At 43.7% G+C, this 24,747-nt stretch overlaps 2 protein-coding genes across 2 annotated transcripts; both read right to left on the reverse strand.

The window, feature by feature from the left end:
- Positions 1–1,143: 1,143 nt before the first annotated feature.
- LOC144459818 (uncharacterized) lies at positions 1,144–4,714 on the reverse strand. Its single transcript, XM_078164505.1, has one exon. It carries the CDS (start codon positions 3,259–3,261, stop codon positions 1,144–1,146), a length of 2,118 nt encoding a protein of 705 aa, XP_078020631.1. The 5' UTR covers positions 3,262–4,714.
- A 128-nt stretch (positions 4,715–4,842) lies between these two features.
- Positions 4,843–23,531, reverse strand: LOC117246511 (uncharacterized). Its single transcript, XM_033610461.2, has 2 exons — positions 23,408–23,531; positions 4,843–16,954 (listed from the first exon to the last, which is right to left on the reverse strand). The coding sequence occupies exons 1-2, from the start codon at positions 23,498–23,500 to the stop codon at positions 15,410–15,412; spliced, it is 1,638 nt and encodes a 545-aa protein (XP_033466352.2). The 5' UTR covers positions 23,501–23,531; the 3' UTR covers positions 4,843–15,409.
- Between the last annotated feature and the right edge of the window lie 1,216 nt (positions 23,532–24,747).

Here is a 24,747-nt window from a genome sequence, read left to right on the forward strand (position 1 = left end):
TGCGGGATGCGATACATTCTCTGCCTGATGGGGGTGCTGTCTCTCAGGCAAATGTCATGCTCCACTAAGTTTGTTGCCCCTGGCTTCTCCTGGAACAAGTCTGGAGGAACAACAGCCTGCAATTCTTGCTGCTGGGTGAGGGAGAGATGAGACAGGTCAAGGGATACAGAGTTGTGACTAGCAGGAGTGAACTCACCCACCACGTCATCCTCCTCCTCCACTGCCCGCACAAACATCTGCTGTCGGGGTGGGAATTCCCGGGTTTTCCACTCCTTCAACAGGTTGATGTGGAATGTTTGTTTTGGATTTCTCTTTTCTGGCATCTCAATCTCATAAGTTGTCAGACTCATCTTCCTCAGGACAGTATAAGGGCCCTGCCATCTTGCCAGCAACTTGTTCTCCACTGTTGGCAGAAGAAGCAGCACCTGCTGACCTGGGCTGAAGGATCTCTCTCTTGCTGCCTTATCATACCAGGTTTGCTGTCCCAGCTGAGCCTTCTCCATCCTTTTCCTCACCAGCTTGGTGGTCTGCTCCATTTTCTCCCTCATCTGCAAGACAAAAGCCAGCACACTGGTCTCCTTCCCCTGGGATTCCACCCAGGTCTCCTGCAGCACATCAAGGGGACCTCTCACCTGCCTGCCGTACAGGAGCTCAAAAGGTGAGAAGCCAGTGGAAGCCTGTGGCACCTCCCTGTAAGCAAAGAGGAGATACGGGAGCCACTTGTCCCAGTCTTTGGCATTAGTGGAGATAAACTTCTTCAACATGCCTTTCAGAGTTCTGTTGTACCTCTCCACCAAGCCATCGGTCTGGGGGTGGTAAGGAGTGGTCCGAATACTCCTAATGCCTAAGAGCCTGTACACCTGCCTGAGTGTGTTTGAAAGGAAGTTTGTTCCCTGGTCTGTCAAAATTTCTGATGGAATCCCCACCCTGGAAAAGAGCTGTAGTAATGCATATGCTATTTGCCTAGCAGTGATGTCTCTCAGGGGAAATGCCTCAGGATACCTGGTGCTGTAATCACAAATTACAAGTATGTAACAGTGTCCTGACTGTGTCCTCTCTAACGGCCCTACAATGTCCATAGCTATTCGGCTGAATGGAACCCCCATGACAGGAAGTGGTTGCAATGGAAATTTTGGCACTTTCTTATCCCCTGCTAGCTGACAGATAGCACAAGACTGACAATAATCCTGCACGTCCCTGTTCAACCCTGGCCAATGAACACCTGTCTGCAATTCTGTCCAAGGTCTTCTTAGCCCCCAGATGACCTGCCCAGGGTATACTATGGCCCAGCTTTAGTACCTGCTCTCTTAGCCTCTGTGGAACCACCAGTCTTTCCCTATCATCTAGAGCTGCCTTGTAGTACAGTACCTGGTCTCTGAGGAAATAGCCTTCCCCTGCTACCTGACCCTGCTGCACTACAACTGCCTTTCTGAAGGAGTCCTGCAGTGATTCATCCTCTTTCTGAAGCTGTACAAAGTCACACCTTTTGCCAGCATCACAAATCTCTGGCTCTGTTAGCTCTGACCTTGTTCTAACTGTGCCTGCCATTTTCTCTTGCCTTTTCTGTCTCTTACTTTTCCTCATCTTACAAAAATTATCAGGGAGAAACTCCTCAAAGAAAGGCAGTTCAGAAAGAACATTTAGATCTTCCTCAGCTGAAACCTGAGCTGTCGTCTGGAACTCTACATCTACCTGAGCTGGAAACTGGGGAATTGGCTCATCTGGACCCTTAGCATCCTCTGCTGATCCTGCCTGATCCCCACTAGCTCCCCTCCCCTCCAATCTCTGTATCTGTCCCTGTGACCTGGTGACAATATTCACTGGCTTACATGACTGAACCAACTCCTGAAGAATGGGCAGATCCTGTCCTAGGATTATTTGGTGGGCTAACCTGTCTACCACCCCAACTGACAGAAGAAAAGTTTGCCCAGCTACCTCCAGGTACACCACGGTCATAGGATAAGCTTTCTGGTCACCATGCACACAAGAAATATCCAGGACTGGCTTCCCCAAGGAACCCTCCCTCTGGACTAGTGATGGGTGTATTAATGTCTGCTCACTCCCAGTATCAAGGAGAGCCTGGGCTGGGTTACCATTGATTTTAACTGCAGTGACCTGCTGTTTTCTTACCACACACCTCTCACTTAGACAGGGGCGAGGAACTGTACACAAATAAGCTGCTTTAGCTTTCCTAGCTGGACGTTCTGGCTTAATGTGTCCCTCCTGACCACAGTAGAAACAAACAGGTTTAGTGGTTGACTTTGACTTAACAGGCGCTACAGACTTTTCTAGAGGCCTGACTGACTCTGACTCCCTGGGACCACCTCCACCCCCCGACCCCAGTGGCTTACCCCGTGCCGTGGTAGACTTTTGTGGAGCCTCAAACCGGTAGTTCTTGGACCCTCGTCGGGCTGACAGGAAGGTTTCCACCAGCTCCGTTGCATTCCGTGCTGACTCTGGGTCCCTTTCCTTCACCCACACTCTGAGCTCTGGGGAGAGGGAGCGGTAGAACTGCTCTAGAATGAGGATCTCCCCAATCTGCTCCTTGGTCCTCTTCGCCGGTTGAATCCACTTGTCATACAAGTCTTTAAGTCGATTGTAGAATTCTTTAGGGCTCTCATTAGGGTGGATATCAGGCTCCCTGAACCTCTGCCGATAGACCTCCTCGTTGATTTCATACTTTGCAAGGATGGCTTCTTTTACCTTCTTGTAGTCAGATGATTCCTCTGCCGCCTTGGCCACATATGCTGCCCGTGCCTTCCCTGTCAGGTGTGGAATCAGCCTCACCGCCCACTCGACCTCTGGCCACTGATACGCCACTGCCAGGCGCTCAAATGTGGTCAGATACTGCTCAATGTCATCACCTTCCTCCAGTCTTGGGACTGCCGCCTGCCCCCAGCCCCTACCAGCAAACTCGGTCCGGGCACTGCGCTGGGAAGCATGCCCCTCCTCCTGCTGTAGTGATGAATTCCGCTGGGGCTGACTTCCACTTCCTCGCTGCTGCTGCTCCAGATCATCTCTGAGGTTATTCATTTGAACTTGCATTTGGCGCCACCTCATGTCCTGTTTCCCAGGTTCTTTGTCCCACCTTTCGCTCAGGTCACATTGAAACTCAAGACAGCGCTGCAACATGCTTGTGATTGAGTCCATCTCCACAGGCAAAGGAGGTATGGTCACAGGCTGTCCCCCTGCAGCACCCTCTTCTGGGTCGTCTTCTACAACGTCCGTCTTTTGGGCTCTGTTTTGTGCTTTAGGTCCCATGCTGTTGCTCTCAAAGCTGCTCCCCTTCAATCTGGCTGCGACTCATCCCACTTCTGACACCAAATGTAAGGTTTCGTAGGTGGTAATCCCTTACAAACAGGATGGAACCAGGCAGGATTAAGATGTAACAAGGGGAAATAAGCAGCATGACCAGCAGGGATTGTTCAAAGCTCTGTTTTTTCTTTACTTATACAAAATAAGCAAGGTACAAAATGTCCATGATCTTCAGTTACAGCATAAGATTTTACAAAAAGGGAAAAAAAAGGCTTACAGGCTCAACAGCAGTTCTGGCAGCAGACGTGACCCCCAACCTGACCCCCTCTCTCTGACACACAAACTACCTTTCTCACCTGGCATATCTACCCCTGGCCTGTACCATTACATAGAAAGGTTCCCAAAAAACCCATTACCATACTATATACAATACATGTACAAATTAACCCCACTAATACTTACATACACACAATACAAATAAATGCTGACTAATACAGGTAAACAAAACACATAATAAACTGGCGAAAGACCAAACAAAAGCCAAACTCAACACAAACCCTCTACCCCCTCCCCTCTCTGCTCCTACACTCTTGGTTCAGCCTAACCAGGTAATTATTGGAGCCAGCTGGAGTCCTGTGGCTCATGTGTGCACTCCATGAAACCACGCCCTCCCGGAAGTTGACCTCAGAGACAAAGAGGAGTTAGCAGGGTTCAAAATAAAAACACAACAACAACCAAAAGAAAACTTCCTGTATTAGTTTAACACATCCAACTTTACTATATGTGTGCAATGTTCGTCACCTTAGTGAGGGGGATGCTTCCCAGCTCCCTCACACTGCCAAATTCATTTATATGCACATGACACTGTAATATACTCCTCCAGCTCTGATATTTCACAAATTCAACACTCTCTACAATCTGATTTTAACTTGGTTCAAAAATGGTTTTCTTCAAATAAGCTTCTTTTGAACAAGAAAAAATCATATAATATGGTGTTTTGCAATCGACCTGATTCTTTGTCTTGAACTAAAAACTAGTGTATTAGTTTTCTTGATGGAACAACAATAGCAAAAGTTGAAGAATTTAAATATCTGGGCCTCTGGCTTGATTCCCAGCTATACTTCAAACCTCATATCAACTCAATCTCCAAGAAAATATTTGGTTGTCTGAAATCACTTTATCGTCCTGTTGATTGTTTCTCACAACAAGTCTGGAAAAGAACGATAATGCAGTTGATATTTCCAATATTAGACTATGCTGATGTTATCTATGGGAACAAGTCTCCGTCCTCTTAATGTATTATATAATAGTCTTTGTAGATTTGTGCTCAGATGTCCAGATAGAACCCATCACTGTCTAATGTATGAGTCCTTGAACTGGCTAGCCCTCAAGTCCAGAGGGCAATTCCATTGGTCATTAGGCCTATTTATTTTCAAGTGTATTTATTTCAATTTCCCCTCATATTTGAAACAATTTTTAATTCGAAATTAGTTAGTAATTAGTTAGTAATAGTTAAATTAGTTAAGTTAAATTCTGATTTATCTTTCCTTTTCTCTCTAGGACTCATTCTATTCATACTTGCTTTCCTTTTGTTCATGTACTGTACTGTATATACCTTATGCATTCACCATTCATTGCGTAATACTGGCTGGTGGGGGGGCTAGGTTTGGGGAGCATTGTTGGAGTGTGTTGTGTGTGTGTAAGTGTGTATCCTTGTGTTTATATGTTTGGTATTATGTTTTGTATTTACTCTTTATTATGTTTGTATTGTTTATGTTTGTCATTATTTGTAAGGACCCCCTCGAAAATGAGATGGCGCATCTCAAGGGGCTATCCTTGAAATATAGAATAAAGTATGAATAAAGTATCAATATAGTTATTTTTCTATGGTCTTCTCTGCTCCCTTATCTGCCATTTTATGTCCTTTCATACCAACGTGCAGCAGTTACTGTTGCTATGGCAGCAGAAAATAATGAAAACACTAACAGGATGTAAACAGGCGTTACAGTGAAACCAAAGAATGAACACGTGATAGACGCTATAAAACTGTGGAGCTGATCCTGAGGAGCGTCTGAGCTTTAGTAGTGAGACTGTGACAGGAGCAAAGACCAACACCAGGAACTTTAATCCCACTGCAGAGTCTACAAATTATTTTTATTAAAGGCTGAACTCATCTGATGGTATGGACATTACAATCCTCCACACAGAAACAAACAGGCTTCAACTCAACTTCTGTCTCTGTACCTCCAACAAGTCATAAAGAAGAAGAGCTCCGCCCTGCTCAGCCTCCGTCTTTATACAAGTGGAGCTCAGGAAGAAAAACTCAGCTGTCTTCTACATGTGGACAAACACAGGACACATGCAAGACACTGGATAAGACATCAAATATGTTACACATGATAACATACATCATATTAATCCGGTATTTAAGTTGTTGATGATGCTCAGAGCTCAGAAGACTTTGGTGTCCTGATGTCATCAACAGGAGCAAACAGTCTGAGCTGGAAACCTGAACATTGTGGAGGGGTTTTCATGTCCCTATGATACTGGGAGCTGTGGTGTCCCAGCCGTTGCTCCTGGTCGGGTCTTGAGAGGCAAAGTGGTCCAAGGGGAGGGGCCAGACTAACAGTGAGTCAACAGACCCTGATGGATCAGACCTGCAGCACCTCGCCATGACACACAAACAGAGCCCCCTTCTGGAGGCAGGCTAGAGAGGGCAGCTGCACACGGGACCAGCAGCTCTTAAGAATGATGACAAACCAAGCTGTGACTCAACAAGTGACGTTGAATTGGGTCTTTATGACACTGCCCAGCGAACTAATGACTATGTTCAGGAACAAAACAGAATACATACTGAGACTCAGGCTGACCCAGTCATGATAGTAGAAGAGCCACGGCCAGCACCAGTGCCATCTCAAAAACAGGGACTCGACATAGACATAGATCATTTCCCCTATAGCACACAATCTTTAAAGGCAGAATCTAACGTTGGCAAATGTTCCCATCGTGGGCACACAGTCAATGCAGAGACATGGGTTACTTATCCTGATCCCAGTGCTGCAATGCCATTACGTATGACAGAATACTCAAGCTACAGAGAGCAGAGGCATGAAGCATATTTCAGCCCAGTCAGACCACCAGAGAATTGCAGTGATTTACCTGCAGACACTCACCCCCTTGATGCACTGCAGCCACCAGCCCCAGCTCCAGTTCGGCATTTTCAGACCTATCCAAAACTGGAGCCACACCCACAGTCCCCCATAACACATACCCATTACTGTTCCAGCCCCACACGGGCCCAGTATGAAGGTAACCAGAGTGTGTCTGATCTAGTTAAATTTATGGCACGGAGAGAGGTCATCGCAACAGGCCTACTGCAATTTGATGATCGTCCAGAAAACTACAGGGCCTGGAAAGCATCTTTCTTTAACACCACAGAAGGCCTTGAGCTTGCAGCTAACGAGGAGATGGATCTCCTAGTCAAGTGGTTAGGTGCAGATTCAAGAGAACAAGCAAAACGTATAAGAGCTGTACATGCCTATGACCCAGTGAAAGGCCTTCAGATGATTTGGCAGAGGCTGGACGAATGCTTTGGGGCACCTGAGATCATTGAAAAGGCGCTACTTAAGAAAGTTGATAGCTTTCCTAAGATTACAAACAAAGACGGGAAAAAACTGACAGAACTTGGCAACCTGTTGTTGGAACTTCAAGCCGCAAAATCGGAGGGAGTGCTTTCCAGCCTTGCTTGTCTAGATACAGCACGGGGCATAACCAACATAGTTCAGAAGCTGCCCTTTCACCTACAGGAGAGATGGATGATGCTAGGCTACATGTTCAAAAAGCAGCATGCAGTGACCTTTCCCCCATTTTCTGTTCTTGTTGACTTCATAACAGACCAAGCAAAGATGCGCAACAACCCTAGTTTCCTTCTCACTCCCCATCCAGACCACACAAAGCCAGAACACATCAGAAATGCAAACAGAACAGCAGTCTCAGCCCATAAAACCAACATCTCAACAGATAATGCAGCTAGTGACGATGCACGGTGTCCCATTCACAAGAAACCCCACCCCCTCTACAAATGCCGTGGGTTCAGAGAAAAGCCTTTAGAGGATCAAAAGGCCTTCTTGAAGCAGAATGGTATATGCTTCAAATGTGTAGCATCCACCACACACCTTGCAAGACATTGTGAGAAGTTCATTAAATGCAATGAATGTGGTAGCGAGAAGCATCACTCTGCTCTACAACCAGAACCCCTCAAAGTCTCAGTAAAGGTCCCTTTCCCTAGCGAAGACCATGGCGGGGAGGAAAGCAATTCATCTACTGAAGTGTCAGCCAATTGCACTGAAGTCTGTGGTGGCAATCTGAGTAGTAAAACCTGTTCAAAAATTTGCCTTGTGAAACTATTTCCAAGCGGCCACCAGGAAGCAGCAATCAAGGTGTATGCTGTCATTGACGACCAGAGTAATCGTTCACTGGTTCGGTCTGAACTCTTTGATGTCTTCAAGTTGGACAGTGACATTTCCCCTTACCATCTGAAAACTTGCGCAGGTGTGGCAGAGACAAGTGGGAGACGAGCACATGGCTTCCAGGTCAGTTCCATGGATGGACATGTCACCCTCCCTCCTACTACTTTAATAGAGTGCAACGACATCCCCAATGACCGATTAGAGATCCCCACACCACAGGCTGCTCTCCATCACCCACACTTACACCCCATAGCCAGACTGATCCCAGAGCTTGACCACAATGCTCCAATCATGATGTTACTCAGCCGAGACATCATCAGGGTACATAAGGTGAGGGGACAGATAAATGGACCACATGATGCTCCATTTGCTCAAAGACTTGATCTGGGTTGGGTCCTAGTTGGCAACGTTTGTTTGGGCGGAGTCCATAAGCCACCAAATGTCAATGTCTTCTTCACCCACCCTGGAAAGTGGTAGGCGATTGCTGTTTGAGCCCTGCCCTAATACTTTTCGTGTAAAGGAGAGTGTCTGTAAGATGAAGGACCCTGGGATGCATGCCGCTGTCTCGGCTAACACAATGACACAATTCGAGAACACATGTCATACAGAAAATGATATCTTCAAGAGAACTGAAGACGATGAAAGGCTAGCCCCTTCCATGGATGATCTGACTTTCCTCCATATCATGAAACATGACCTCTACAAAGACACAGACAACAGTTGGGTAGCCCCTCTCCCCTTCAGACCTCAGAGACGAGGTCTGCCTAACAACAAAGAACAGGCCTTGAATCGCTTTAGGTCATTGCAACGATCTTTCTCAAGGAAGCCTGATATGAAAGGGCACTTCTTTGACTTCATGGAGAATATACTGCAGAGAGGCCATGCCGAAGTAGCCCCTCCACTCAAGAAACAGGAGGAATGTTGGTACTAACCGCTGTTTGGGGTCTACCACCCAAAAAGGCCAGGCCAAATCAGGGTGGTCTTTGACTCAAGCAGTCAGCATGATGGGGTGTCTCTCAATGACATACTCCTCACAGGCCCCGATCTTAACAACAGTCTCCTTGGGGTCCTCATGCGCTTTAGGAGAGAAGCAGTGGCTGTTACTACAGATATACAGCAGATGTTCCACTGCTTCATAGTCAGACCACAAGACAGGAACTTTCTCAGGTTCTTCTGGTATCAAGACAATGACGAGATGAAGGACGTCACTGAGTTTAGAATGAAGGTCCATGTCTTCGGGAACAGCCCTTCCCCCGTTGTGGCGATTTATGGCCTCAGACAAGCAGCAAGAGAAGGAGAGGCCAAGTATGGAGCAGATGCTCGAGAATTCGTGGAGAAAGACTTTCATGTTGATGATGGCTTAAAATCATTACCAACCGCTGCAGCCGCCATCGATCTCCTCAAAAGAACAAAAGAGATGCTGGCTTGTTCCAACCTGAGGCTCCACAAGATCGCCTCAAACTGTAAACAAGTCATGAGTGCTTTCCCCATGGAAGATCACGCCAGCGGTCTGAGAGACTTGGACCTGGGCTGTGACGTATTGCCTGTTCAACGCACTCTTGGAGTCACCTGGGACCTCGAGAGCGACACATTTATGTTCCAGGTATCAAGAGAAAAGAAGCCATTCACCCGCTGTGGTGTCCTGTCTATCGTGAATGGCCTATACGACCCCCTTGGACTCGCTGCCCCAGTTATAATCCAAGGCAAGGCCTTACTTAGATACCTCACAACAGATGCCAAAGACTGGGACACACCTTTGCCCATTGAAAAGCAGGAGCAGTGGGAACAATGGAGAGACTCTCTGCAACAGCTCCAAAACCAGGCCTTACACCCAAGCTTCCTCTTCCACTGCTCTAAACAGAGAGCTTTGCATATTCTCAGACGCCTCTGTCTTAGCAATAGGTGCAGTGGCGTACCTGAGGGTCTCAGACTCGAATGGAAACCTCCAGACAGGGTTCATTCTGGGTAAGGCCAAGCTCGCCCCACGTCCAGACTTGACCATTCCACGCCTTGAACTCTGTGCTGCTGTGTTAGCTGTCAATATGGCTGAACTCATAAAATCTGAGACGGACATCAAATTTGACAAAGTGACCTTCTTTACCGACAGCAAGATAGTCCTCGGTTACATCAATAATGACAAGCGGAGATTCTATGTCTTTGTGAACAATAGAGTCCAGAGGATTAGGAAAAGTACTCAACCCCAACAGTGGCATTACGTGCCAACTGATCACAATCCTGCGGACCTAGCCACAAGATCTGTCCCTACAGCTCGCCTTAAGGACACAACATGGCTCACAGGTCCACCATTCCTAACTCAGCCTAACCAGACACCAAGTAGTGAGGACACGTTTGACTGGGTAGACCCTGATGAAGATACAGACGTGCGTCCTAAAGTAACAGCACTCAGCACTACAGTCAAAGAAGCTCAGCTCGGCACAGGCCACTTTGAGCGCTTTTCAACATGGATGTCACTACTTCGCAGTGTGGCACACCTGATGCACATTTCTCGCTCTTTCAAAAGAGACCTGTCCCCAGAGTCTAAAGACTGCAAGTGTTGGCATCACTGCGCCAGAGCCTGTGCTGCAAATGAGCTAGCACGAGCCAAGACTACTATTGTGATGGCTGTACAGGAAGAGGCCAATTCAAGTGCATAAAGAGAGGTGAGAACCTATCCAAGGATAGCCCTCTCTCTGCCTTGAGTCCATTCACTGGTGACGATGGCCTCCTCAGAGTTGAGGGACGTCTTTCTAGAGCAAACATTGGACACGATGAAATGAATCCCATCATAATCCCAGGAAGACATCACCTGGCCAGCTTGATAGTGAGACACTATCACGAGCAGTCTCAACATCAGGGGCGACATATAACTGAAGGTGCTGTTCGCTCCGCAGGTTTCTGGATTCTGGGGGCCAAACGATGTATATCCTCTCTAATCTTCAAGTGTGTCACGTGTCGGAGGCTTCGTGGGAAATGTGACGTGCAAAAGATGGCAGACTTACCCCAGGACAGAGTCAGCGTTGAGCCTCCATTTACATATGTTGGGATTGATGTGTTTGGGCCCTGGGCTGTCTCTGCTCGTCGCACCAGGGGAGGCCATGCTGATGCCAAGAGATGGGCAGTGTTGTTCACCTGCCTAAGCATAAGAGCCATCCACATTGAAATCATAGAGAGCATGGAAACCTCTAGCTTCATAAATGCAATGAGATGCTTCATTGTTGTTCGTGGTCCAGTAAAGCAGATACGATCTGACAGGGGTACCAACTTTGTAGGAGCATGCAGAGAACTGGATATCCCCTCCAACCTTGATGAAAACAAAGTAACCAGGTTTCTTGCAGAACAAGGCTGCTCTTGGGTTTTCAATCCACCCCATGCCTCCCATATGGGGGGTGCCTGGGAGCGGATGATTGGAGTCATGCGGAAAATCCTGGACTCAATGATGCTTCAGATAGGACCTTCAAGAATGTCTCATGAGGTCCTTACCACCTTAATGGCCGAGGTGACCGCCATTGTGAGCTCGAGGCCTCTGGTACCTGTCTCCTCGGATCCAGAGGATCCCTTTGTCTTGACTCCATCGACTCTACTTACCAAGAAACCTGGTCCATCCTGTTGGGAATAGAATGATGTTATGTGTTTTACTATAAGTTGTGTTTCACTATATAAGTTTTAGATGTGTGAACAATGAGAATACTGAGATGATTTCAGCTGATCTGAATGTGTTTGCTTTGCAGAAGTGGAGAAGTACAGGAGAGGAAGAGACATGGAGTCTGAGGAGCACATACCGCAATGCTTAGATAATTAGTTTCATATATGGTAAAAAGAATAGAAAGTGATATACAGATAGTAAGGTACAGCACGTGTAGGGAGTTGTGTTGTTCTCTTGTCTTTCAAAACAGGAACCACGCCCCCACCGCCAGCGGGAAGGAGTCAGATTAACACGAGGCAGTGTGGCGTGGTGTGGTGAAGGAGGAAGTGGAACTGCCAATGAGAAGAGGATAACGCCTTGCGTGCACAATGACACTCTGTTACGCTCAAATATACTGGGTCAGGGAAAGGACAGGAGGTCAGACTTCGTGAACTGACACACCTTTGTTGTTCGTCAGGGACGTGAAGTTGAGACCCAGAGCTCTGTAATTTTATTCCTTTACTGCTTAATAAACTACATTAACTGAGACCGAATATCTTCTCCTATTGCTTCATTAAAGAACACGCAGGACTGAGCTCACACATAGCACATTAGAAAGTAGAATGAGACTCTTAGTCCATCAATCCCCTAGTCCTCCAGGCGAATTTGATGGAACCAACCTTTACAGACACCAGTGGAAACAGGTGCAAAGTCTGGCAAGCACCTTTTGGGACAGGTGGCAGAAACAATACCTGTCTACACTTCAGCCAAGAAGAAAGTGGCAAGCTGAAAAGCAAAACATCTCAGTTGGGACTGTGGTACTCATGAAAGACTGTCAGTCCAAACGGAATGAATGGCCACTAGGGCGCATCACCAAAGTGTTCCCAAGTGAAGATGGGAAGATCCGTAAGGTGGAGGTCAACGTTGCGGGCAAAGAGGGCTTGAAGTTGTTTTTAAGACCGATAACTCAATTAGTGGTACTTCTTCCCGCTGAGTAATGATAGAACAGTTTCATCTTATGTTTACAGGATTATGGTATCCTAGGAGATACCAGGCGGGGAGTGTGCTGTTCATAGTATTTAAAAGTAGTTAATGTTCATTGTCTCTTTAAGAGCTATTGTTTACTGATGACATCATCAACACTCGCCTTGTAGTGCAGCAAGTGTTGCAATTGGTTTGAAAGGAGGCCTCATGGAGTGAGGAGCGAATCTTCATTGGTCTTTGCTACATTTCATGCCCTTTGGAAGCCACTGTCGGTATGTTTTTCGATTGAAATATGTCCTAAGTTACTTTTGATGGTCGTATTAAGAAGTTAATGTTGAGTTTAATCTTTTTCTGCTTTATCCCACTGCTTTATCCCACCATGCTGATGTTAGCATACTAGCTCTTGAGTAATTATGCTAGCTGGATAAGATATGTTTTATTAGTAGCTAAGTGCATAATATGTTGCTAGTTATTTAGCCTATCTCTGAAACACAGAAATGTTAATTCATTGACATGCTGAATGTACAATGCAAGATTTATTAATGATGCTCAGTGAATTTCTTTGTGTTTTGTAGTTTTACCCTACTTCTGATTGCCAATAAACGGAGTTGAGCCAGACCCTCCAGCGTGGTAATTTAGGAGAGGAGTTATCTGTCTGCCGGTCTGTGCAGGGCGTACAGAGGTGGCAGAACAATGGCCATTATATGTATATTATTTTCTTGCATAATAGAGCTCAACTCATCAACCTTATTCTTTAAACTACAAATGTTGAAGTGTGCAAGTCTTAAACCCTTTTTTGGTAGTTTAAGCATCTTTGCAAAAAGAAATAGTTAAAGATCACACATACCCATATAACCTTAATCCAGCCTTTGCTGGGTTTCTTTATTACAATAGTTCATTTAGCTCCTCCAAGCTCCTGATGCATAAAACTTTAGCCTGTTCTGGATTTCCATTCAATTTGACAAATACCTTACAGTTGTGGGTCCACGTAGGCTGCAGCTTTCCCTGTTTCCTCAAGAATCTTGCTTTTCTTGCAATGTCAGCATTTCTTTTGATGAGATGCTCATTTAGATATACATCAGTGCCCTTTAGCTTTCTGCCCTGTTTGAGTAGGTGAACTTTTTTCTTTCTATTGGCAAATCTGATAATGATGACATGATTGGCTACCCTGTCTGTCTTGTTACCTACAGGAATTGTGTGACATGCTTCTATGTCATCTCTATCGATTGAGATGTTTTTCTCTTGCAGAAAGGCAGTCACTAAGGCTTCAGTTGACTCTTCATGTCTGTCCTTATCTTGTCGGTCTTCTCCCTCCACTGCTTTGGAATATGATTTTGGTTTGATTTTTAGTCCTGTCATAATAACATCATTAATTCTTGAGTACTGCTCCAAGTCCAGCAAGCGGTTCTCTAAAGAGTTAATTCTGTTCTCCTGCTCCTCATTCTATTTCTTGATTTCACTTATTTCCTTCATGAGGTTCATCATGGTGCTCATCTTATTTGTCATGTTGGTAATGTCCTGAGACATCATGTTTACCGCATTCTTCAGGTCTTCTATGCCTTTCTTTAGTTCTTCTGTTGCCATTTTGCTCTGCTGGTATGTTAAAACAAATTAGACAACACTGACCCAGTAGAGGCGGCTTCTGCTGCGGCCTGGTGGTGGAAGCTGCTGTGGCCTGGTGGTAGTAGCTGCTAAGGCCTGGTGGTGGAAGCTGCTAAGGCCTGGTGGTGGTAGCTGCTGTGGCCTGGTGGTGGAAGCTGCTGTGGCCAGGTCGTGGCTACAGCTGAGGCTGTTGGCTAGTCTGCCACCAGGGATGACAGGCCTAGTTCCAGTCCACCAAATATCACCTTTAGACTTCACAATCCACAGCCAAAAATCATCAAACACCACTTCTCACCAACCAGCAGTGAATAAAAGAAGAATTTGACGGCAGTCACAGTCTCTTGTTTATGTGATATCCTGTATGTGGTTGTGGTGTATATATTCCTCGTCCTCTCTTTCAGGAGAGAGCATCAGCCATTGTTCATCTCTCTCTTTCACAGTTCCTCCTCATCATTTGAATTTGTCTATGTAATCAGGAATTGGGAATAATTCTGGTATTTCCTACCCTCTCTGTGCCAGAAGAATTCTGCGCACCAATTGTTCAGGGGTCAGCATATTTAGCATTTGTGCTCCTTGTATGCCCGTTACAAGGTTCAGCTTCTTGTCCATTGCTCTCTCACACCATTTCTTCAAGATAGGCACGATGCAACATGTCAATAAGGAAAACAGAATTAGTACTATCAGTACAATTATCCCTGTTTTAGACAAAACGGCTCTCCATTTTCCAAAAATTTCCTCTAACCCATCCCACTTGATGCTTCCACCATTACCAGCATTTTCAGTCTTTTCAGATTTTAAGGCTTCAAGCTTACTCATAGCAACAGAAAATGTTCCATCAGGCGAAGTGTTATTCGAAATAAACGTACAACAGAGCGTCCCGAACATTTTACATACCTTTTCTGCTAAAATCCAATTTAAAGCTTGCCTATTCTACCACGCCATGGCACTAGTTTCATGCAGTTGCTGACCTAATTGCTTAAGAATTTCAAATGTGTAGTATCTCTGTTGGTCGTGATCATACAAGAATTACTCAACATTACAAAAACAACTTGTTATAAGGAGTCCTTCCTATTGCGAAATCTGACATCTGGTCAACTGTTTCTAAGACCTTTTGCAACTGACATTATTTTCACATTTAATATAGAACAGTACATTATCTGCCTCTACATCAGCTCTCACACATGAGAGTCCTACGGGGAGGAATCTGGTGGTCCAACATAGGATTATAATTGAAATAAAAAGACAGATAAAAATAATCAAAGACAAAAGTAAGATATCAACACAGCTATCAGGGCATGGGGAGGAAGCGGCAGGAAGATGTTTGCCTGGCCCTGAAAATGTCCAAAACAATGCAGGGTAAACACATTTGTGGGCTTTAATATCACTACCAACATCGGTCACATCAGGGCGGGTTCTCTCTGGTGTGAACACGTTGGTGGATTTTTAGGTCAAACCGTTCGATAAAAGCTTTCTCACACTAGTCACAGCTGTACGGGTTCTCTCCTGCATGCCGGCATTGGTGGGTTCTCAATTGACTGCACCGGGCAAATAATCTTCCACATTGGTCACACCAGTACGGTTTCTCTCCTGTGTGAATACGTTGGTGGTTTTTTAAGGCCCCTGACAATGCAAAGGCTTTGCCACATTTATCACAGCTGTACGGTTTCTCTCCTGTGTGAATACGTTGGTGGTCTTTTAAGGTCCCTGACCGTGCAAAGGCTTTGCCACATTGTTCACAGCTGTGTGGTTTCTCTCCTGTGTGAATACGTTGGTGACTTTTTAAGGTCCCTGACAGTGCAAAGGCTTTGCCACATTGTTCACAGCTGTATGGTTTCTCTCCTTTGTGAATACGTTGGTGGTCTTTTAAGGCCCCTGACCGTGCAAACGCTCTGCCACATAGATCACAGCTGTATGGTTTCTCTCCTGTGTGACTACGTTGATGGGTTTTCAGGTTACTTAACCATTTGAAAGCTTTGCCACATTGATCACAGCTGTACGGTTTCTCTCCTGTGTGATTGCGTTGATGGACTTTCAAGTGTTTTGAATGTGTGAAAGCTTTGCCACATTGATCACAGCTGTATGGTTTCTCTCCTGTGTGAATACGTTGGTGGCTTTTTAAGGCCCCTGACAGTGCAAAAGCTTTGCCACATTGATCACAGCTGTATGGTTTCTCTCCTGTGTGAATACGTTGGTGGTCTTTTAAGGCCCCTGACCGTGCAAAGGCTTTGCCACATTGATCACACCTGTATGGTTTCTCACCAGTGTGAATATGTTTATGAGATATTAGGGTTCTGATTTGGGAAAACTTTTTCCCACAGTGATCACAGCTGTACGGCTTCTCTCCTGTGTGAATACGTTGGTGGCTTTTTAAGGCCCCTGACAGTGCAAAGGCTTTGCCACATTGATCACAGCTGTACGGTTTCTCTCCTGTGTGAATACGTTGGTGGCTTTTTAAGGCCCCTGACCGTGCAAAGGCTTTGCCACATTGATCACACCTGTATGGTTTCTCACCAGTGTGGATATGTTTATGAGATATTAGGATTCTGATTTGGGAAAACTTTTTCCCACAGTGATCACAGCCGTACGGTTTCTCTCCTGTGTGAATTCTTTGGTGAGTTTCAAGGGACATTAGTTGCGAAAACGTTTTCCCACATTGGTCACAGCAGTGCGACTTCTCTGCAGTGTGAACACGCTGGTGACTTTTTAAGCTATGTAGAGTGGTGAAAGCTTTCTCACATTGATCACAGCTAAACAGTTTTTCTGCTGTGTCAATGTCTTGTTTTTTTGAGGTCCTTGACTCTGTGAAATCCTTCCCACTTTGGAAAAAACTGTACAGTTCCCCATCAATGTGAATGCGTTGATGGGCTTTGAGGGCACTGCAGCGCAAAAATGTTTTCTCACAGTGGTCACAGCTGTATGGTTTCTCTCCAGTTTGAAGTCTTTGATGAATTTTTAAAGATCCAGATGTTGTGAAGGATTTGTCACGGTGGTGACGTATAAGTTCCTCTCTTCCTCTTTGTTCCTATAGCAACAAACAGAAAAAGAGTTAATTAGTTGTCACGGTGCAGCGAGCCAACTAAAACCATAAATAACATTTAAAGCATGTCTGCGAAACATAACCCACAATGTCTGACTAATGCATTGCCACCAACAAATGTTATGATAAATAACTTACAGAATAGTTTTTATTTAGGTTTTGAATTTTTGATAGGAATTGATACCAATACTACTTATCAATGCGACTCTCACTGACACTTCTCTCCATAATTTAGTGGTTTAGTGGTTTTGGGTTGGACCTGAGATTCTTGACTTGTGCTCATGTCTCCCCCATGACTGTACAGGCTAACCGCCACACCAAAGTCTTTTCTCATTTTATTTAAATATTTATCAGCTACTTTTCATAACCCACATAAACCATTTGTCATAAATCAGATTCACTGTGCAGCACTTATTCAGAAAGACAATGTGACTCTTAAAGGGGCAATAAGCGGAAATTCATCATTTCTCGATTGAAGGAATTAAAAAAATCGCTATGTGAAGAATTAGAAGTGTAATTTCGTATAGCATGACGTCACACACCCTCTCTCTGTGTTGATCTCCAGCCCCAGCCCAACGTCCACCTGAAGACAACCATGATCCGACATTACCTCTAAAGAAACAACGGTTGTTGGCAAAGAAGTTGTCGGAAAAAGAAAGGGGACAGAACCCAGATTAACATTGGCCTTGCATTTCCAAGGTGGAGAGCACTGCGAGAGCTAAAGGGGCTACAATTTGACTTGGAGCTAGCTCTTCTTCTCCTGGACAGGTAACGTTAAGTAACAACATAAAGTCAAATTTCTATTGTAGTGTTACAGTAACGTTAGACACATGTTACACGTTAGACATCGCTATGTCGATACAATTAAATTTAATGTTACAATCGTAGTATGGGTTAATGTCCGGAGCTTGAGTTATTAGTGGCTCGGTCCCAGCAATGGGTCAGGCGTTACATTTGTGTTAGGTGAGTAGCCCGGCAGCCCAGCTAACATTTGCAATTAGCATTGTAAAATGTAGCCAGACTAAACATCGCTCTCACTCATGGAGAAGAGTAGGAAGGTTAGCGGAGAGCAGAGGTAGAGGGAAGGGTGGCTTATGACACACTCTGTTTTGGTCTACAGGCAGTGCACAACAGCAAACCTAGCGGTGAAATGATTTTGCTTTTTGCTCCTTTAAAGCTGGTCCCCCTGTTGCTCCCATTATTTCCTTCTTCCAAAACAGTGGTGAAGAACACCAGCAGTTAATGTCAGGAGTTGAGTTTCCATTAAAACAAAATTATTATGACTGCTGTGCCAAATTAATCCAAGCACAGTAGGGCTGCCACGGTATGAGATTTTCATGGTACAATAACTATTTAAGAATATAATGTGTTTCAGGGTATCACAGAATTTATATTACGATTAGTGTGAATGATCCAGTTTTGATCTATTTTATACTTCAGATTTATATTGTTTGGCATTAATTGATGACAGAAAAGAATGAATTTCATTCTGCAAGGAAACGCTTGTCCTTACTGTGCATATGACAATAAACACTTTGTACCTTGAATCTATATGTTTTATGAAGACCCTATGTGCGCTCAAAGCTGTGGCACAAGTTATGCACCGAAATCTGGCGGAAGAAAAAATAAGAAGAAGAAGAAAAATAAGTATGAGGAATAACAAGTGTGTTCCTGTATGTGCTGTGCACATCAGGCACACAAATAAAATGAATCATGATGACGATCATTTATCATAATTTGTCTGCACATATGCCACATCTGCATGCACATATGAGATCACGTACGTGCTGAACCGTGGAGAGGGATCCGCATGGATCACGGATCAACGATGATCCGTTGCACCACTAGTGGACAAAGTGAACAAAGGAACAAAGGGACAGAAGAAGGACGCCACTATCAACAAAATGCCCAGACCAATAATCATACAGTTCGCAATGCCAACTATTCGAGATGAGATATGGAAAAAATCAAGAGAGGCAAGAGTCTGCAAAGAGATGAACATTCAGTTCAAGGAAGACTTTTCAAAGGAGGATCGTGAAGCCCCGGCTAAGCTGTGGCCCAAGGTGCAAGAAGCCAGAAGAAATGGGAAAAGAGCCTTTCTCAAAGAAGGCTACGCACTCATTGAGGGACACAGAATTTGCCCATAACTGATATTTTCAGCAAGGTAATATTCAAGCACTTTGTCAAAATATACATGATTTCATTACAAGTATATTTGATGAGAATTTAAACTGATAATACTTCATAAGACACAATTTAAAGCCCAATAAGTTGGTATAGTTATGTTCTAAGGGCAACATATTTTTATTTTGCAAGGAACAAAAATCAAAATGTGTTTTCTTACAAGACTCATTCAGTTATGACTGACGAAAAGTTTTGGAAAGGTCAGTGTAGTAGGGATGTTAAGTGACTTTTGACTTCAAGTCATGATGCAAAGGTCCCCTTTGGCATGGAAGTACCTTAGGGCCATAGAAATAAATTTATCCTAAGACAAAAGTGAGATCACATTTTGTATCTAAAATACGCATTTTTTAAAAAAATGGCCGCCGGCTATACTTACTTATCTTTGCTTCCGTTATAGCTATAATGAAAAATTTGGTGTCAAAGTGTACATGTTTGGGATCAAGGAATCCAATAAAATAGGTTCCAAGACTAAAAAACAATAATGATCTCCTTACCATGACAACTGAAGGTAAAATATGCAATTTTTTATTAGAAAACACATGCCAAAAACACAGTCCATTCACAACTTAATAATAACTTAATAAATAACAACTTAAAGTGTTGAATTCAAATAAACACAAGAAGTTTGTGCTCTAGAGAAAGGATCAGCACTCAGTGAATACCTCCTCAGCCCTATGATAAGCTATCATGGCAAGGCTTAACTACACAGACTAGTGAGCAGTGATAACTAACATGTCTTTGGGGACATCAGGTGGGAACCTCCTTTCACCAGTGTTTCGTCTAGTTAGTCCCACGACACCTCCAGGAGGCTAGACAGTGATCTCTGGCGTCCAAGAGACACTCCCCTAATGCCAGGTTTCACTGCTCCCCACACCAACCCAATAACCTCCTTTACCTTACTTACACATGGCTTTCTCAGCCCAAACAGCACTGCCACCTTCAACCAAACCCAGGCTCCGTACATGCGAGCTCCAGGTAGAGACAGTGCTGATACTACCTTTCCTAGCACATTCACCATACTCTATTTCACACGCTACATAGCATAACTACAATATAAGCTAAAGTTAAAGGAGATAGAGAAGATAAACTCATAGGATCAGCAAACACACTCATCTTGCAGCATGTTCTCAAACAAAAGGGATTCAAATAGGCCACTCCCACACTTAAATAACCTTCCTCTTCCTGGATTTCCTCCTGAGAGAAAGTGGATCTCTCCACCTGATCTCAAGGAGTTATGTACCCTGCTTTGTAGTTCCCCCTGTTGGCCCCCAACTGACATTATTTCTTCGCTTCCAGATCCATTGGCTTGCTCTAACTGCTTCATCTGACATTTCATTCATTGTCTTCCTCAAGCTCTGTCCCCACACTCCGAGTTCCCCCAGGAGTGAGACAGCTGATCTTGCTATGAATCCCCTACACCCCACTTCCCAGCCAACATTTGTATGTGGGGCCCAAATGGGTTAAAACATGGGCCCTATATGGGATTCTCCATGGGTTCCATAATGGCCCCATTCCATTTGCCCACATGGTTGGGTTTAATCAAGTGGGCTCCACATGCTAGGGCCACCTGGATACCAAGTGGGTATGGGCACAAAATGGGCATCTTATCTGGGCCCTTATTGGGTAAACCCACCCATGTGTGCAACTGGCATGGGGCCAATGTGGAACCTGTGGACAATCCCACATAGGGCCCATTTTCACGTCCATTTACGACCCACATGGGCCCCACATACAAATGTTGGCTGGGTTCCACTGGACAAATCCTAGTTTTCCATCCTCACTGCTCAGCTTCTGCTCCTAAATCTGCATATCTAAGCTTTTTTCTTTCATAGGCTTCTTCCACTGAGTCTTCTCAAGGAACTGTCAGCTCAATGAAATAAACTTTCCGTTGACTCACTGACCACAACACTTTATCAGGCCTCTGCTTGGTACAAACTATTTCCTGGGGAACAACAAGCTTTCCCCCTAAATCTACTTGCATTTCCATTTGGCATTTGCATTGCCTGCAGCTAAACATTTCAACACCTGGTTATGTCGCCATGTATATCGGCCTTGTGACAAGCTAACTTTACAGCCTGACAAAATATGCTTTAAGGTTGCGGTACCTGAAGACAATGAGCATGATGGATCCTCATTTACCCACTAAGCTTCCTCTTCTCTCCACTTTCCCAATTCAAGCCCTGTCCCTGTTTAGCCTGGGCCACTACCTTTGCACCCCTTAATATCTCCTCCTGTCTACGTATCTGTTCCACGACCAGCTTTCTTTTATCTTTGAGACCTGCTTAATTCCATACTGGTTTGCCTGAGCCAAGCCCCAGGCCTCCCCGGCCAAACTGAACATTACCTACAATCTCTGCATGCCTAAGAGATGCCTCTGCCTCCTGAACTGCCGATCTTGGGTTCCACTTCCTCCCCTTGGTTGGATTTGGAACCACACTCCTAACTACCACGTCCTTACTCCCAGATAACAAGAGCTCTGTCCTGTCCTGATTTGCATAGGCTACTGGTCGAAATCTCATGCTACTTAGGACAAATGTAATGTACAGAGGTAGCTGCACTGCTTAAATACAAAATTAAAGTTTTTGAAGGAAAAGATAAGTAAAGTCACTCTGATGACACAATTTTTTATGTGAAATGTGCATATTTACCCCCAATTGTCATGGTAAGGGCAAAACTGTTGGGTTTTTTTAAATTTGAAACATATTTTATTGGATTTCTTGACCCCAAAAATGTACACTTTGACACCAAATTTGTCATTATAGCTATAAAAGAAGCAAATATATGGGCTCTAGAGTATTTTCAACGCATTGGCGGCCATTTTTGAAAAAATGTGTTTATTTCCGATACAAAGTGTGATCTCACTTGTGTCTTAGAAAAAATGTATTTGTATAACCCTAAGGTACTTCCATACCAAAGGGGACCCTTTGCATCATGACTTGAAGTCAAAGGCCTATTTTTTGGGCTTAACCTCCCTACTAGTGGGGCGATTCTGCTTTTTTTGTACATGGAACTTCTCATTCAGCTGGAGTAATGGTATTATTTAACAGGTTTCCAGGCATGATAATTGACAATAAAACAGATGCATAACGTCATTGGTTAATGGTAGTAGTAGAGATAAATGACAAACGTTACATTTTAGTGTGTATTTATGGTTAGAATAATAAAGCTGCGGACAGGGACATGTTTGCAGAACTAGGTAAACTTGTGAATGATTGGAAAATGACCTACACTTCAGATCAAGTGATAATGGGTGGAGACTTCAACATAGTTGAAATGTGATTTGGAGATTTCAGAATTGCCTATTAAGTTGTCAGATTTCCATAAACAGGTACTGCATTACTGGAAAATGATACAGACCCATAATTTCACACCACATGGCTCCACCTTGTGGAATAATAGAACCATTACAATTAGTAAGAAAACCTTGTTTAAAAAAGAATGGTATGAGAAAAAAGTGTTATATGTTGTTGACGTGATGGATGAACATGGCCATTTTATTCAATGTGATACATTTGTAGAAAAGTTTCATTTAAAATGCTCCGTCAGAGAGTTCAGTCCAATTTGTAAAGCCATTCTGCTTCCTTTGAAACACATGACACAAAGCACTCTTACATATTCACATGTGGTTATTAAGTTGCCTGAAATAAAGATTGGTGAAGTGTATGTTGGTGATAAGAAATGTAATAACAAAGTCATTGGTAATGTTTTGAAATGCAAATTGTTTTCTGATTTTCAAAAGTAAGAATAATCCATAACAGGAACATTTTAATTAATAAAGGTTTCCATTATCTTAAATGGCCAATTTCACCAAAAGTAAAAGACGTTCAGTTTAGAATTGTAAACAATGTTTATCCAGCTGCTGAAACTTTACGACAAAGATTTCATTTTATGTATGAAGTCATGTTTAAGTCTTTTACATTTTAATTTCATCCGTGCTGCTGTTCATTTTCTTTAAATCCCCAACGAGCCTATTGTTTGTTCTGTGAGCTCTCGCGAGAACACGCGACGCACTGCGCGGGAAAATACTCTGCAACACAGACCGTCTCAAGTGTTTCTTTACTCTGAGTGAGTTAAAGATGAAAACAGGAAACACGGAGACATAAAAACCTTTTTGCTTTGTTACATTTCCTTTCTCCAGATGTGATGTGTAACCAGAGAATGAGCGGATGATCCACGGAGCCTCGAGACTCTTCCTCATGTCTTTAGTGCGGCTGCTGTCAAGCCGTTTGTATGCATGACGTCATCAACACTCACCTCAACATCGCTGCTATCAGAGGACGAGCCTGCTGCTTGTCTTCTGGGGACCTTGTTGCTCCGGTGCTCCGGGTTCTGCTTGTCCTCCTCCATTCCGCTCCTCTACTGCTCCTCCTGCTCCTCCTCTCTCATGGACTCTGATGTCCTGCTCCTGATCCGCTTCTTCTTCTTCTTCTTCTTTCTTTTTATGGCGGTTGGCAAACAACTTTTAGGTGCATTACCGCCACCTTCTGGACTGGAGTGTGGAACAGAATATACTATGTATTAAATTTTTTTAACAAGCCCTGTTGCTTCCAAAAACCTAAAAATCTCTCCAAATACAACATCCCCTGAGTTTTTCCTCAATATATCTGCTACATTAAACGATATCTTATTTCTCTTAAATGCTGCTTTGAGTGTGTTTCTCTGTGTTTGGTACTTTGGACACTGGAAGAGGATATGTTCTACAGTTTCTCCTGACTCACAATGTTCACAATTTCCTGTTTCATGTTTCTGTATTATGAATAATGTGCTATTTAACCCTGTATGACCACATCTCATGCGTGATATGATGTCTTCTTCTTTGCTGCTCCTATGACATTCTCTCATTTCTCCAACATTCCTTTGTAAATAGTAATCAGATTAATTCCCTGAGTTCTTCTGTAAAATATCTTTTCAGGTTTTGAATCAGTCACTTTCTTTCATCTTCATATTTCTGACAGTACATAATAGGCTGTACTGTCTCTTCTTACCCATAGTGAGCACATCTCTGTATTATGTTTGCATATTTTGAACAGTAAATCCAGGTCTTGATATTATTATTTCTTCTCTCCTTCTTGTACGTCTCATTTCTCTGAATCCCCTTTGAATTCTGTCAACTCTTTAAAACCTGGAGTGACATCACTTTTTTTGAGCTGTGTATTTAAGCTTTAAACTCTGAGCAAACTGGTGCAATTTTTGGGGGTAAAAAGGAAACAGGTGAAAAATGAACAATGAGCAACTTGGTGAAAAATGTCCAAATATTGCAAAGAAATAAATACATGAATTAATTAATATAGAAATTTATTTTTTAAAAAGCATGGGGAAAACTATAATTATAATTATCATTATTCTTACATTTTGAAATTGTTCCATAATTATTATAATTCTTAATTCATTTTTTTATAAGCACTCCTTCCAGCTCATTTCCTTGTTTTGTTTTTTTCTTAACAAATTTTCTTGTTTTTAATTTTCTCTTTTTTTCTAATTTCTTGCAATTTTTTGGGTAATTTCTTCTTTCATTGCTCATAGCCTTCATGTTTGTTAAAGAAATCAAGCCAATTCTAAACCACTGTCCTTTCCTCTCTTCCTCCCAGTGCTTC

Source organism: Epinephelus lanceolatus, chromosome 22, assembly GCF_041903045.1.
Source record: "Epinephelus lanceolatus isolate andai-2023 chromosome 22, ASM4190304v1, whole genome shotgun sequence".
Classification (NCBI taxonomy): Eukaryota; Metazoa; Chordata; class Actinopteri; order Perciformes; family Serranidae; genus Epinephelus; species Epinephelus lanceolatus.

What these genes read in the sequence shown, in the direction of transcription:
- LOC144459818 (XM_078164505.1), bottom strand. Translation starts at nt 3,261, where the DNA reads ATGGGACCTAAAGCACAAAACAGAGCCCAAAAGACGGACGTTGTAGAA.
- LOC117246511 (XM_033610461.2), bottom strand. Translation starts at nt 23,500, where the DNA reads ATGGAGGAGGACAAGCAGAACCCGGAGCACCGGAGCAACAAGGTCCCC. An exon ending in CTGATAGCAGCGATGTTGAG is followed by an intron (nt 16,955 to 23,407) that starts GTGAGTGTTGAT and finishes TTGTTGCTATAG; the next exon opens with GAACAAAGAGGAAGAGAGGA.